The sequence below is a fragment of the Crocodylus siamensis genome, chromosome 7 (assembly GCF_052110815.1).
Source record: "Crocodylus siamensis isolate JL-2025a chromosome 7, ASM5211081v1, whole genome shotgun sequence".
Taxonomy (NCBI): Eukaryota; Metazoa; Chordata; order Crocodylia; family Crocodylidae; genus Crocodylus; species Crocodylus siamensis.
This window is the reverse complement of record NC_143401.1, coordinates 41,059,338-41,072,616: the sequence shown is the minus strand read 5'-3', so window position 1 is coordinate 41,072,616 and position 13,279 is coordinate 41,059,338. Positions and strand designations below refer to the sequence as shown.

The 13,279-nt window shown below is 38.9% G+C and overlaps 1 protein-coding gene across 5 annotated transcripts in view; it reads left to right on the top strand.

Moving 5' to 3' along the window:
* Positions 1–13,279, top strand: part of LDB3 (LIM domain binding 3) — a 204,946-nt gene that overhangs the window by 156,403 nt on the left and 35,264 nt on the right. For 3 of the 5 annotated variants that reach the window (XM_090057124.1, XM_090057125.1, XM_090057123.1), the window contains one exon: positions 6,715–6,885. The exons of the other annotated variants lie outside the window; for them this stretch is intronic. In XM_090057124.1, the coding sequence (XP_089913250.1) occupies positions 6,715–6,885 (171 nt within the window). The remainder of the gene's footprint in view (positions 1–6,714; positions 6,886–13,279) is intronic. 5 annotated transcript variants of the gene reach the window in all.

Genomic DNA, 13,279 nt, shown 5'->3' with positions numbered 1-13,279 from the left:
CAGAAAGATTACTTTGTGCACTGCCTATATGAGATAAATTTAATAATCTGCTGCTTAGCTATTTTTGCAAGATTCTTAAACCAAGAATCTCTCAAAATTAGGACTCTTCTGAGACAAAGGAGTCTGAACTCTATTTTTGTGTGCGTGTGCGTGTGTGCAGGTGTATGTATTTACCTTGTTTGTTAATCCTTATCACCTGCTTAACTGATACACATTCCTTTTCATGTGTAATTAAAAGTATGGAACTGACTGAGATCTTACATTTCCTCTGATTATCTGCTTAAAATATTCTATAAAAACTGATGGAATTTGGCAATGGCTAAAAATGGACTGAAGAACCTAACAGTAAATGTCTAAAAGATATTTAATCAGAAAACTATTCTTTAAACTCTGATGTTCAGTACCAAATCCATGTTGTGTAATGTGGCTTCCTCCACAGGCCAGTTAGCAAACATAAGGAACTCAGATTAGCTAAAATTCTGTTTTTCACTGGTCTCAAGATTATGTACCAGGAACCTCCCAAATTATAATCTGGGCTCCACCACTCATTCCCACAGTAGCATTTATTTAGTCTCAAATTACACCATTCAGTGAATTGCATGTGGTAATTTAGGACAGTAACTTTGTATATGTACTAAATACTAGGGCTGTGTGAAGCTTCAGTCCTTGATTCAATTCAGAGGAGATTCGGCCTGATTAGGTGGCTGAATCTCTGAATCTGAATCAAATTAGGAGACCCTTTAATCTCTCCAAATTGAATCAAAATCCTCCCAATCAATTTGGAGAGATTCAGAAAGATTCGGCAATTTACACAGAGACAGCTTTAAATGTTTTTTCTACATACCTCAAGGTAGCAGGCAGCTCATGAATGCTGCAATGCTGGAGCAGATGGAGCATCCCACAGGAGTGCAGGGGAGTCCCCAGCGTGCTTTGCATCAGATCCAGAAGTGGACCAGAAGCACTTCTGGTCCACTTCTAGGTCCTCCAGGGAACACGCCGGGGGCCCCCCCACGTCCCCTGGCTCAGTGACTAGTGCCTCCTGGGTCTGGGGGGCACCCAGGATCCCACTGCTGCCAATCACCAAGCCAGGTGGAAATACTTCCAGTCCACTTCAGGGTTCACCGCCAAGCATGCAGGGGGCCCCCCTGTACTCCTGTGGGATGCTTCATCCGCCCCAGCATTTCAGCATTCACAAGTCACACCTGGTACCTCAAGGTATGTAGAAAAAACATTTAAAGCTGTGTCTATGGCCAAATCACTGATTCTCTGAATCAGCATCAAATCTTCAGATTCGGCTGAATCAAATCGGGGATAGTGATCCGAATCAGCGAATCGAATCCCTGTCCCTGACTGAGGTGGAATCCGAATCCAAATCGAATAGGGCCCATTTTGCACACCCATACTAAGTACTATTATTCCTACATATTGCAGAGCACTTAGGTGCCCTGCTCTTTGTAAAGAGAGGAAACTGCTAGGGAAAGAGCCCTAGCAGTGAGTGAAGAGGTGCAAGTGCAGGTTGCTAGGGCAACCGCTGGGAGTTAGCTGACCGAAAGAGGTAGGGCCTGGCTCTCATTTAAACCCAGGGCAAAGGCTAGGCCAGCAGTTCCCTGCTAGCAACCATGGGGGAAGGATGTCTCCCAGAGCATAGCAGAGTGTAGCTGATTGGCAGAGATTTATGTTATAGCATAGGGGCTTGAGTTTTCTGTTTACTGTTTACAACCAGTGGTTTGGGTGAGGCTATTAGGGGTTGGAGGAGGCCTCATAGGGGATCCATGGTAGCGTGGGGACCCCGGTGCCAGAGAGGCCACAGCAATTTGGGGTGCACTGACCCCAGCCCCAGGCAAAAGGGGGTGCTGTGAGAGACAAGGCTGCGGAAGGCACAAGTGCCAGAGAGGGCACAGAGAGAGACAAAGGCTGCGGCTAATACTGAATGATGTCCGGTACATCTGCAAGGCTTGGGGCATGGTACAGGGGTGGTTGGAACCATGCATAGCCCATAAGGCAAGGGTGCACGGAAACCCCACTGTAAGAACAAGACAAGTGATAGCAGTAGAACTGTGGCCAAGAGGACAAAAGGCAGTCTCCCTTTAATATATATAAGATCAAGACGTGGCAGGAAAGATTCAAGGATGCTTTGAGGCAAACTAGGCATGGTAAGGGGGCGCTAGGGGAAATCATGGCCACCCCTAGGACCCTGCTCCGTGACGCTACATAACAAGAATGATGATTTACTAAACAAGCTGTAGAAATGAGCCATTATTTTACGTGTATGAAATGTCCCTTCTGTAGAAGCAGTGGGTGAAATCCTGGCTCTACTGAAGTCAGTAGCATACCACCCATTGACTTCAGTGGGACCATTTTTTCTCCTTGATGATTTACAGGACTTGTAAAATACATGTTCAGGTAAGCTGAGTACCAGCATAAAAATGAAGGACCAAACTCTTCTTTTATTTATCCTGTTGTATATTTTAAGTGATTTTGGTAAAGATAGCAAAGATGATCTTGGTTCTTCCTTTAGAGCTAGAGAAGCAGTAGGCCATAAGTGCCAAATTACAGGTAGCTAGATCATCTTGCTGTCTCTGCTGTTTATATATGCTTCATATTTCAATTTTCTTATTCTATTCAATACTGAATATATATCATGGTGATCTGCTGTTGTAGGAGGGGGATCCAGTCTCCTAGCATTTAGATTTCAGGCTGCTAAGACACCTTGCAAACAATATTCTGTGAATGGTTTGTATATTTATCATGTGTTCTAATATGCTTACATTCACTCTTTATGTTTATATCTCCAAAAACGTATTCATTCATTCCAAACTGTTCCTACATACATACATGTCCGCACAGGTCCTTAACTTTCCTTTGTTTGATTAATCAGTGAGTATATGTTGCGCTGCAACTCTTGAGTACCCCCACTGTATGCTTACATTCACTAGGTGAAACACTGGCCTTTATTGAAATGTATGACAAACTTCTCATGATCTCAAAGGACACAAGGATTTCTGTTTCTTTATTTTGCCTTCCTAGGTTGTGTTTGTTTAGGAAAGACCCACAGTAAACTTCATCTTGTTTGTATAAACTTCAGATGAAATAAGATGTCCACCCACGTTTGCCAAATCTAAGATACAAATGTAAAATTTAGAATTTGTTTATTTTGATATAACTACTGCTTAAAACAGAAGACCCTCAGCTATGCATTGTTTTCAAAGAAACCAATGCAATTCATATTTCTTGAGCCAGAGCTACTGTGTAATGTATAGCGTTGTAATTGTACAATGCCTCTTCCTATCAATAGTAATGTATAATGTTGAAACAGTGACTAAGGTAAATAAATTCACAACATGTTAAAATAAGGCATCAGAACAAGGAGCTTTAGATTTGTTTCAGGTATGTGTGTATTGTGATGAGAAAGTTTTGTGAAAAAGTTGCAAAGCATGTTCTGAATCCCAAACTGTAAACAATGGAGGAATTTTCACTGGAATTCTGTAGATAATGATGGATAAAATACATAAAAGTAGTAGCTATGGATTTGACTTTTATTATTATGCGTTGGTTAAAACCCACTGAATCAGTCAGCCTTCCATTCAGGCTAAAGAAGAAGGCCCCTTTCTTTAGTAAGAGCTGAAATAATAGAGGCTACCACATAAAACACACGCACCCCTGACAAGCATGGGTAGAATATGTACCACATAGATGGAGGGTTTTCCTAGACACTGATAGAGCAAATACATTTAGGAGCCCTAGCTGAGTAGCAGAGTTGTATCTGTGTTTTGAGGGAGCTGGAAGAAAACTTTGGAAGTGAGAACAAGCATTGGGAATGTGGTCCTGAGAAAAAACTAACGGAGAGCTTTTGGGCTAAGTGCTACCTGTAAACAAGGAATTGAGAGTAAAAACTTTGCGTCTTGTTTGATTCCTGCTGTGTTCAAGGAGGAATCTGTGTAAATAAAGGAGGAATCTTTATACATTCTTTGTAAATAAACAGGATTGCATCAGAGAAATTCTGATTAATCACCATTATCTCCTCATAACCTGAACAACCTACAAGACCCAGAATTATGGCGTCCTATTAAGGTCAAAAGAAGTAACTATGTTAATCTTTAAACATGGTATTGCAATCACAGCTTTGCCAGAATTCAGGGCTACTGTATAATCTGCAGCTATAGTGCTATGTAATGATAGTTGTCATGTACTGTGATAATGGATAAGACAAATGCACATTAAATGTTGCATCAAGAACAATATGGGTCAGGTCTGGGTTTCAACTCTATGTATTTCATTATAAGTGGAAGTTTCAGTAAAAACCTTGCATAATAATATGAAAACCCAAATTATAGATTGATATTTTTCAGAGACATATTTATTATGATGACAATGATGAATGAAATGCAGGAACGGAACAAACTGTTGGTTTCTAAATATTAAATTAAATTTGATTTTCACTTTCTTTTCATTCTCATTTTGTTTTGTTTTTTCAAATGGGATTGTTTGACATGAGCCTGGTTTGTCTACCTCATTTGGTATAACGGGCTGGTGCAGCAGTCATTATTCTCTGTCATTATTCTCTTTTTTAATTTAATTATTTTTAAAGTATTCCAATGTCAGACTCGGCTCATGTAGAGTTCCTCAGAAACACAGTATTACTCAATACTAGGAAAGAAAAAATGGTCTAATGAAGGGATGTCAAACATACAGCTCATGAGGTTGGGTTATCCAGGCCAGATTCAGCTGACAGAGGTGGGTCATCTGGCATGCAGGGCTTCTCTCTGGCCAAATGAGTCACTTCCTAATTCATCCTATGGCTTCTCACTGCAGCTCCTAGACTCTCTACATCAACACAGCCATACCCAGGGGGTTAATGCTGCTTCTGCCCTTACCTTCTACTGCTCAACATGCAAATCTGGAGCAGAACAGCAGCAGTGTTAACCCCCATGTACTGGCCTTTCTGAAACAGTGGCTCTGATAGCCATGGCAAGAAGCCCCATGAGCCAGATCTAGCATTAGGTCACCTGGTCCACAAAAAGCCACATGGTCCAGATGCAGCCTGCCACCTCATTCAAGACTGATACCCCTGGTCAAATGCATAGGGCACTGAGCTGGGATTCAAGTAAGTTGGGTTAATTTCCCAGCTTAGCCACGAAATTCCAGTGTAACCCTGGGCAAGTCATTTGATGTGCAGAAATGCAACATAATTACCATGGAAAAATTTACCCTGGATTTTACTCTGTTGTAACTTTAGTTTTAATAAACTGCAATTACACAATCAGCTCTCCCTGCTTGCAGATGATATTATAGCACTTGGCAGGGGCCAGTTTGCATTAGTTCAGTGCTGTTCACAGTTTTGACCCAATGTGCCAGGTGAATAGTGCAGGGCCAATCCACAAGCCAGATCAGGCTTTGCCCAACCTATTCATACCTGAATTGGACTCTGGGGCCCTGCATGCCTCTACCCAGCACCTGATACTGGCTGGGCAGGGATGGTGTGGGTCCCCAGGGCTCAATCTTGGTGTGTCAGCACCAGGTAGAGGCAGTGTGAGAGCCTAGGGGCCAATCCCTGGGTAGGCAGAAGCAGTGACTCTGCCTTGCCCTTGCCCTTGCCTAGCATCAGGCTTCAGGAGCCTAGCACCCCCTCACCCCGCTCCCAGACAGGATCAGGTTCCAGGGGCCCCATGCTGCTCCTGCACACCAGGAACAAGTTCTGGGGTCCCTGCCCCCTCCTATGTGCCAGGATTGGGTCCCATGCCAACATGTGTGTCCTATCTAGTATACAAACCCATAGCCACCAGGCTTCCCCCTGGGAAACCCTGTGAACTAGCTGACATGGCACTGGGGACCAGATCTGGCCCATGGGCTGAGGGTTGAACACCCCTGTATTAGGCAAATATCAGCCCCCCCCTCGCTCCCAAATCATTGGTATTCGACTAACTTCTGTTCCAGAGTAAAACAGACTAATACACTTTCTGAGGAGTAACTTTACATTGGTGTGCAATGACGTAAGCCAGTATAAGGCTGTCATGGGACCCTCCACTTTTAGTACAGAATCAAATAAATGTATCCTGTAACAAATGCTTCATGTGTCTGTCCCCTTAATATAAAATGTGCTTCAGTTCACTGTCCACAAAACAGAGCTAATACTTTTCACACTTTTCGGAAGAGTTGTGAATAAAATCTATTAATGATTGGTAGTTGTTCAGATAAAAATGGTAATAAGGGACATTTAAGTATATATCTAGCAAGAATATTGGAATCAGTGGAAGACTAGATGAAGTTTTGGTTTCAGCAGGTGCATCTACATGAGACTTACTGCGGAGTTGCCTTATTAGTTAATATTGTGTGCAAGTGGATGAAACTTACTCCCATGCCAAGAGCTCGTAAGAGGTTCCACACCGTTTCCTAAGTCCCACAGGTGCTCTTGCCATTGCAGTGGAAGCACGACTTGGCACTGAGGCCTTATGCACTATATAAGATCCGGGGTGGATTTCATTGGCATGAGATCATTATTGAACTGAGCATTGAACTGCATTTTACTCCTAATTGCAATTACAGAAGAAGCCTAACTCATGTCCTTGTTTTACTTTGCATAATTGTGTTAGTCTCCCAATAATATAGCTTGACACTCCGCTTGCAGCTCTGCCCAAACACAGTAGGTTTTATACCTTTACACAGTAAGCATACACTTTTTAAGATGCTTGTTTTATTCAATTTAACTCTAATTAGTACCCCTGTTGAGCATGCTCCAGTGTCTACCAGCTCTGCCTCTGCTCCTATGCCAGCTGCTTCAGCCAATCAGCCTGCTACTGTTGCTCAAAACACAACCAATCAGATGACACCACCTTCAGCCAGCCCTACTTCAGTAGTACAAGACTCCTTCTCATCCTCTTTCCAAAGGTAATGCTTTTTTGCTTTGTCTGTTTGCATACGTCTCACTGTTTTGTCCTAAAAAAGGCTGTATACAAATTCTTTAATGCTAAATACTGGAGAGCTTTATCCTACTGTGCATGGTTCCTTATGTTTCAGCATTGAATTTGCTGTTGGATTGTGTAATTCGCAAGGAAATTGCAAAATATAATGCGAATCTCCAAACAAAATCAAATGTTACTTAAAATGAGGAATAAAATGTACATTTTTCAAAAGTCAAAACTTACATTAAAATATAAATATTTTCTCTAATATAGTAAGGAAACTACATTTTGACAGTATTTAAAATGGTGAGTGAAAATTCTTTACATTGATGATTGAGATATTCAAATCAAATGTAAAGAAATATCCAGATTAATAAATTAAGCAAGCTACCAAAAAGAAGTGTCTCTGTTTCAATATATCTAATTATATTATACTTTGGAGGTTCTAAGAATAATAACACACTGTACAAATAAGGACCTTACATATTTAGTAGAATGTGTATAGCTCAGCTATATGGTATGTGTAATGTACAGAACATCAAAGATCCATACACTTAATGGTTGATTTCTCTATAAGACACTAAATCAATCTTTATTGCATTTAATTGTTTTTATTCTGTAGTTAAGTTTAACTGTACAGTTAAAGTGAAATTTGAGAAGGAATATGTACAGGACCCAGGATGTATATGATCAATCTTGTATAATAATGGGAGTTAAATCAAATTGTAGGGAAAATGTATGTATGTCATTGCCATTCATATTATAGTAAGAATAAGAATGAATGGGAGGGGGTTTCTTTTTCTTTTCTCTTTACAGTTTTTTCTTACATGAATCATTCCTAAAAGCTACGAAAGTTATTTGCTTTTGCTGCTTTTATCTTGCACATTTTAACACAATTTAATGTTCAAAAACAAAACATTTCTTTTCAATATTTAGAAATAACAACTTTTTTTGTATTTGCTAATATTTCAATTTTCTTTCTAGCCATGATTTGTTGGACTCTATAGTATTTTTATTACAATGATAGAAGAGCAAGTTTCTTCCTAGCCATAGTTTGTAGGACTCACTAATATTTTTAAACTGATGGTAGAGAGTCAGATAACCAGCCAGTAGGAGGAAATCAAAGTGTAGTATAATGCCATCATTTCCCATTACGTGGAAAACCATTTCACATGCATTAATGGCATAAGTTAAATAAATTTAGCCTATCGTTGACCTTTATTTAAACTGCAATATGATAAAAATGGAATATGTAATACAAGCCTAGAAAATAAATTCTTATTCCATATAGTTAAAAGTATAAATATCTTATGGGATTGGTCACAAAAATATTGATCATGAGTCTTTCACACTCACTTTAGTATTGTCTGAATATTGAGATGTTTACTTTGACTTCTCATTCAAACATCTTGTTCCTTACAAACGTACACACAAAAGATACTTGCTTGAAATACCAGCTCTGATATCACTCCATACACTCCAGTTTTAATATTCTTGGTAACCTGTGAATTTTGTCTTGTGTTCTATAGGAATGTGTTTGCTTGTGCTACACTGTAAGTCTGCAGATGTATTCCACAGAAAACATATGTGTTGCTGGTAATACAGCGGTCCTCTTGTCTCTGAGCTTGTACAAGGCTTGATTCTGAGATGTTGCTATTTTTGTTCTTGTTAAATTCTTTTGTACATGCTTTCATGCTTTTACTGTGTCCTCTGCAGAGTATTTGCAGCCCCCACCTCCCTTTCACAGCCTAAACCTTTCACTGGGTCCAAGAACATGTCACTAGCAGCTTCAACTATTTCGTGTGCTATCTCTGCTCAGTCTAGGTACATTTGCAAATATCTCTCCTTCTTCCTTTTTCACTTTGTTTTCACTCTTGGGGGTTCCCAGACTGGCTTAGGAGAGCACCAAATCAAATTCACTCTGTGGAGCAGCCCAGTTTGATCCAATTAGTTGTCTGGAATTAAGATCATGGTAAAAATAAGCTTTGATCATTCAAGTATTAGCTTTAAAACATAAATAAAAAGCCTTGGAGCTTAAACTGGTCCTTGTACGTCAGCTTCAAACTGGTTAGTTTGTAAAGTGTTTGCACTCTGAAGATGAGAACATTTGTCTAATTAGGGCATATGGCAACCCCCAACTATTTGGTTTAGGTTTTTTGTTTGGGTTCTTTTTAGGTTTTTTTAGCCAAATTTAGTCCTGATGTAATCCTGCAGTAAAAATACACCAGATTTCTTTTGAGAGTTACACCAGTCTCACTGATTTGACACTTCATTTCACTAGCACTGAAGAGCAAATTTGTTGGTTATCTCTTTCTGTATATTCGTGTTTTTACAGCCTGCTCTGGAAAGCACTTAGCACCATGGCTCCTCTTAGCACCAAGTTGTGGGTACAGGAGTAGACACTGTATTTGGTAGTAATGTTTACGTGACAGAATTCTTAATTTGCAGTATTTCCATGTGCTCTTTAACATTTCATGATACATATTTCAGGTTATACTTAGGAGCATTTATCCCAGCTGATTATTAAGATTCTTTATTTGTGACAAAACTACAGTCTTATGTTCAGTCTCTCCCTGCTGCCTACTTCACTCAGTGATGCCAAAACTAATACTCCAGACTTCTGACATTTAAGTACCAAAGAACTTACATTATCACAGTTGCTGGGTTGTCGGGCATCACTCTGTGAATCTATAAATCAGGGGAGAGGAGTAATATTTATGTATATTTTAAGTAGATCCATCAAACATGAAGGAGAAATAAACAAGTTAAACTGACTCTTTTTTTTTTTAACAACACCTCAGTTTTGTAGCATGGTTGTCATTTGTGACAACTCTATTGACACCATACCTGATGCTGCTATTCTGACTCCAGAACATTATCTGCCAAAAAAGGAATGGGCCAGGAATATATGCACTGATACAGGAAATATTACAGGAAACTTAAGTTGCCTAGGTACTTCATTAATTCTTCCTTCAATTGATGGATCCATTGGAAATTAAAAGAATTCCTGAGTCTTCTTGAAATAAAATCCCAGAGCTATGCTTTGCAGTCAGATTTGGTTGGACAGGTTAATTATCAAAGCACTTTGCAAACGCTAGGAAGCTTCCTCTGAACCTGACATTTTGAAAAACAAAATACCAGAGGAAGAAATCTTGCATGTCCTTCCTTGAATTTATACCCCAGGCACTGTAGTGGAATTAATGTGGTGTAAATTAGTCCAGAACTGGTCTTTGTGCATATATGCAATGCTAGTAGGTCACTTAACCCTGATTGGTAGTATCTCCTGTTATTCCACAGTATATTTACTAGAGCATTAGTGGTGGGCCAGCCATTTTAGCAAGCATGTCACAAATTAGCCCGACACCCTCTCCAAGTGCTACTCCAATTCTCTTCCTTTACCCAATCTGCTGTTCTGCTTTCTGCTCCCTACCTTATCTGGTCCCCTCCCTGATCTGTGCACCACACACACAGGCTACACATTCCACTGTTAGGGTGGCGCAAGGGCAAGGTAAAGTGTAGTTTCACTTTCTCTGAACACTGAGAAATGCTGTGTCTGGCTGTGTACATTCTGTGTTGGGTGTGAGAGAGTCATAGCCCTCATTCAAAACTTCTTAGAATTAAAAGAACAATGTCCTCCTAGAAGTCTCTTATGACAGTAGTGTTAAATTCTGCATTACTTAGTCACATACACATGCTTTTCAGTTGGAAATGTGGTAATTAAATTTTTGGTTGTAAATATCTGTGTAACAATTACTCTGACAGACTGGTAACTATTTAGATGTCTTCCATTTTCTATGATAATTTATGGTGTAAATGCAATTGTTCAAGTCACTTTGTGATGTATACGTTTTGTTATAAAATGAATAGTATTTGCACTTCTGTCCTGAACGTGATGGTTTCAAACTAGAAATCACATGCTAACTACACAAAATTACCCTGTTTTATCAAACTAGTCTTAATTTGATTATATCATTTAAGCATAACTGCTTAATCCTTGAAACAGAAGATTATGCTTTATCTGTTTCTCATTTCCTTTTAATTCCAAACCCTTTTTCATTTACACTTGGGAAGCAGACTTCTACCGTTAATGAGTCCCTAACACTGGGTTCCTGACTCCATATTTTGTCATGCAGACAAATGACCTGACATTTCAAAGTGCTAAGTGCCCAGCAGCTTTCATTGAAAGAAGCTGGTGTTTGTTCCAGCGCTCAAAAATATAGATTTAGAGGCCCAACTTTAAACATGTGTTTTTAGAAATCTTTGTCCTAAAATATTGGAGAAAAAAGTTGTTAACTGAATACCTTTGCTGCTTTTATCAGACAGTCTTGTCCATTACAATGTTTTATAGAACATTTTGGTTCAAGCTGAAATATGAGGCAGCTTTGTTGTAAAATAGCTTTCAGCCTCTGCTTCCTACACAAAATTATTTAGCTTGATTAGGAATAAGATTTTTCCACTTTGCCTAATCCAGTCTAGTGATGTTTTTTTCTGGATGTCAGAAAAGTTTGATCAATGCTCTTACCTAATGCAATCTGATTTTAAGGTTGTTGATTTAAGATTATCTTTGGTGGAAAAAGGCTTTCACTATATACTTTTCCTCAAGAAGAATTTTCAGAGAAAAGGCTACAAAATGATTTTGGAGTCTGTCACTACTGAGTGATCATCTCTTCCCTTTATTTTAAAGCCTATAATGTTAGCCTGACCCTTTCACAATTTATCTTTAAAACAGGTAAAGCACAGTTGACTATCCAGTTCATTCACATTGTGTTTCACGAGGTCAAATTTGATATAGGCTTTTAAGTATTACCTTTTGTATGCAAGTAAGTGGATCTGTTGTATTTTGAACCTGTAGAGTTTCAACAGTAGAAAACTGCTGTCTTGCCTCCTACCAGTTATGTTCAGAATGTATACAGTAGATGAAAGGGAAAATCTGGTTGCAGTAACTTGGTGCTGTGGTTTTATTTATCTCCCCATCTGTCCTCATTATAGACTAGCCCTGAATGTACCATAGCTAACTTGAGAGAGAGGCTCTGCCTCAGTGGTTCTTAACCTTTTTAGACCTAAGGCATCCCGTGGAAAATGCCAGCTCTTCATTTTCACTCATTTTCTGACTACAGAAAAATAATAAAGCAGTTCTGCTGCAAAGAATTCAGAAAGATCACAACACAACTGAACATTGTTATCACTATCGAGTCCCGTTTGACATCTGTGTTTATCTTGTGAATCACGTTTTCACACCTAGCAAAGCTGTCACTGTTTTCCACCCTTGGAAGGATCTCAATGCACCCCAGGGTGTCATGTTTGAGAATAACAGGTCCTCCTTAAAAACTGACATTCTAATTCAAGTTTCTTAAGATATCATTCAGCTTCTGATTTGAGGTGCTCAAATCAAGAAATGTACCTTTCTTTTGGTTGCTGATGTATAGAGAATGGCAGGGCTCTCATTAGTGGCCAGACTAGAACTACAACCAAAGAATTAGTGATTTATGGAGCACTTTAGTTTGAAAACCAAATCCTTAACACCTTACTCAGATTGCAGTGGCATTACTGTTTAAAATTAATTTGGCACAATATCACTTAAACACTCTGTTATATAACCTGTATAAAAGTAATGCTTGTTATCAATGCTTTAGCATATCTTGTCACAGTACATGTTAATTACATATTTCATAAGGAAACTCAATATAGGATAAGAAGTCCCATTTCCCCTGATATATTTAATTCTCAGTTTCCAATGATGTTTTTTTTTTGCATAAAAATACCAGTGTTTGTCTTATTTTAGCTTCAACTAGCATTCTTCTAGCTCCATCAGCTACCAGTCTAAAAAGAGGTATAAACCATTAGCTTGTGCAGCTATAGTACACATTAAAAAATGTAATGTGTCACCTTAATACTGCTGGTAGATTGCTAGAGAAGTATTAACCAAAAATGATCTTAAAATATTTCCTCTCTCCTTTTCCTGATGACTAATACATTTCAAGGGTATTTTATTTGCTGCCTCTTACATTCTGTTGTCTGTTACAGTAAAGGTGGGATGCATTCACTGCTTCTTACAGATCCCATTGTTTTAATGTTCCATTTAACTATCTTCAGTCCTTGGGATTTTTTATCACTTGCTTAACTACTGTTTCACTTTCTGCAGCAGAAATTTAGCTGACAAATCTTTCCAAGCCTGATTTAGCTTTACTAAAACTCCTAATGATGTAGCATAATGAGTTATTTGTCTTACAGGACCTTTTTTCCTCTAGCAATAAATCTAATCTGCATCCTTACTTTAGTGTCTTTTTAACAGTTCCATAGTTATTTTTTTAAACTTGGTTGTGCTGCTGGTCTTTTATTTTGAGACAAACTTATTTTTTCCTCTAGTTGAGATTTTTCTC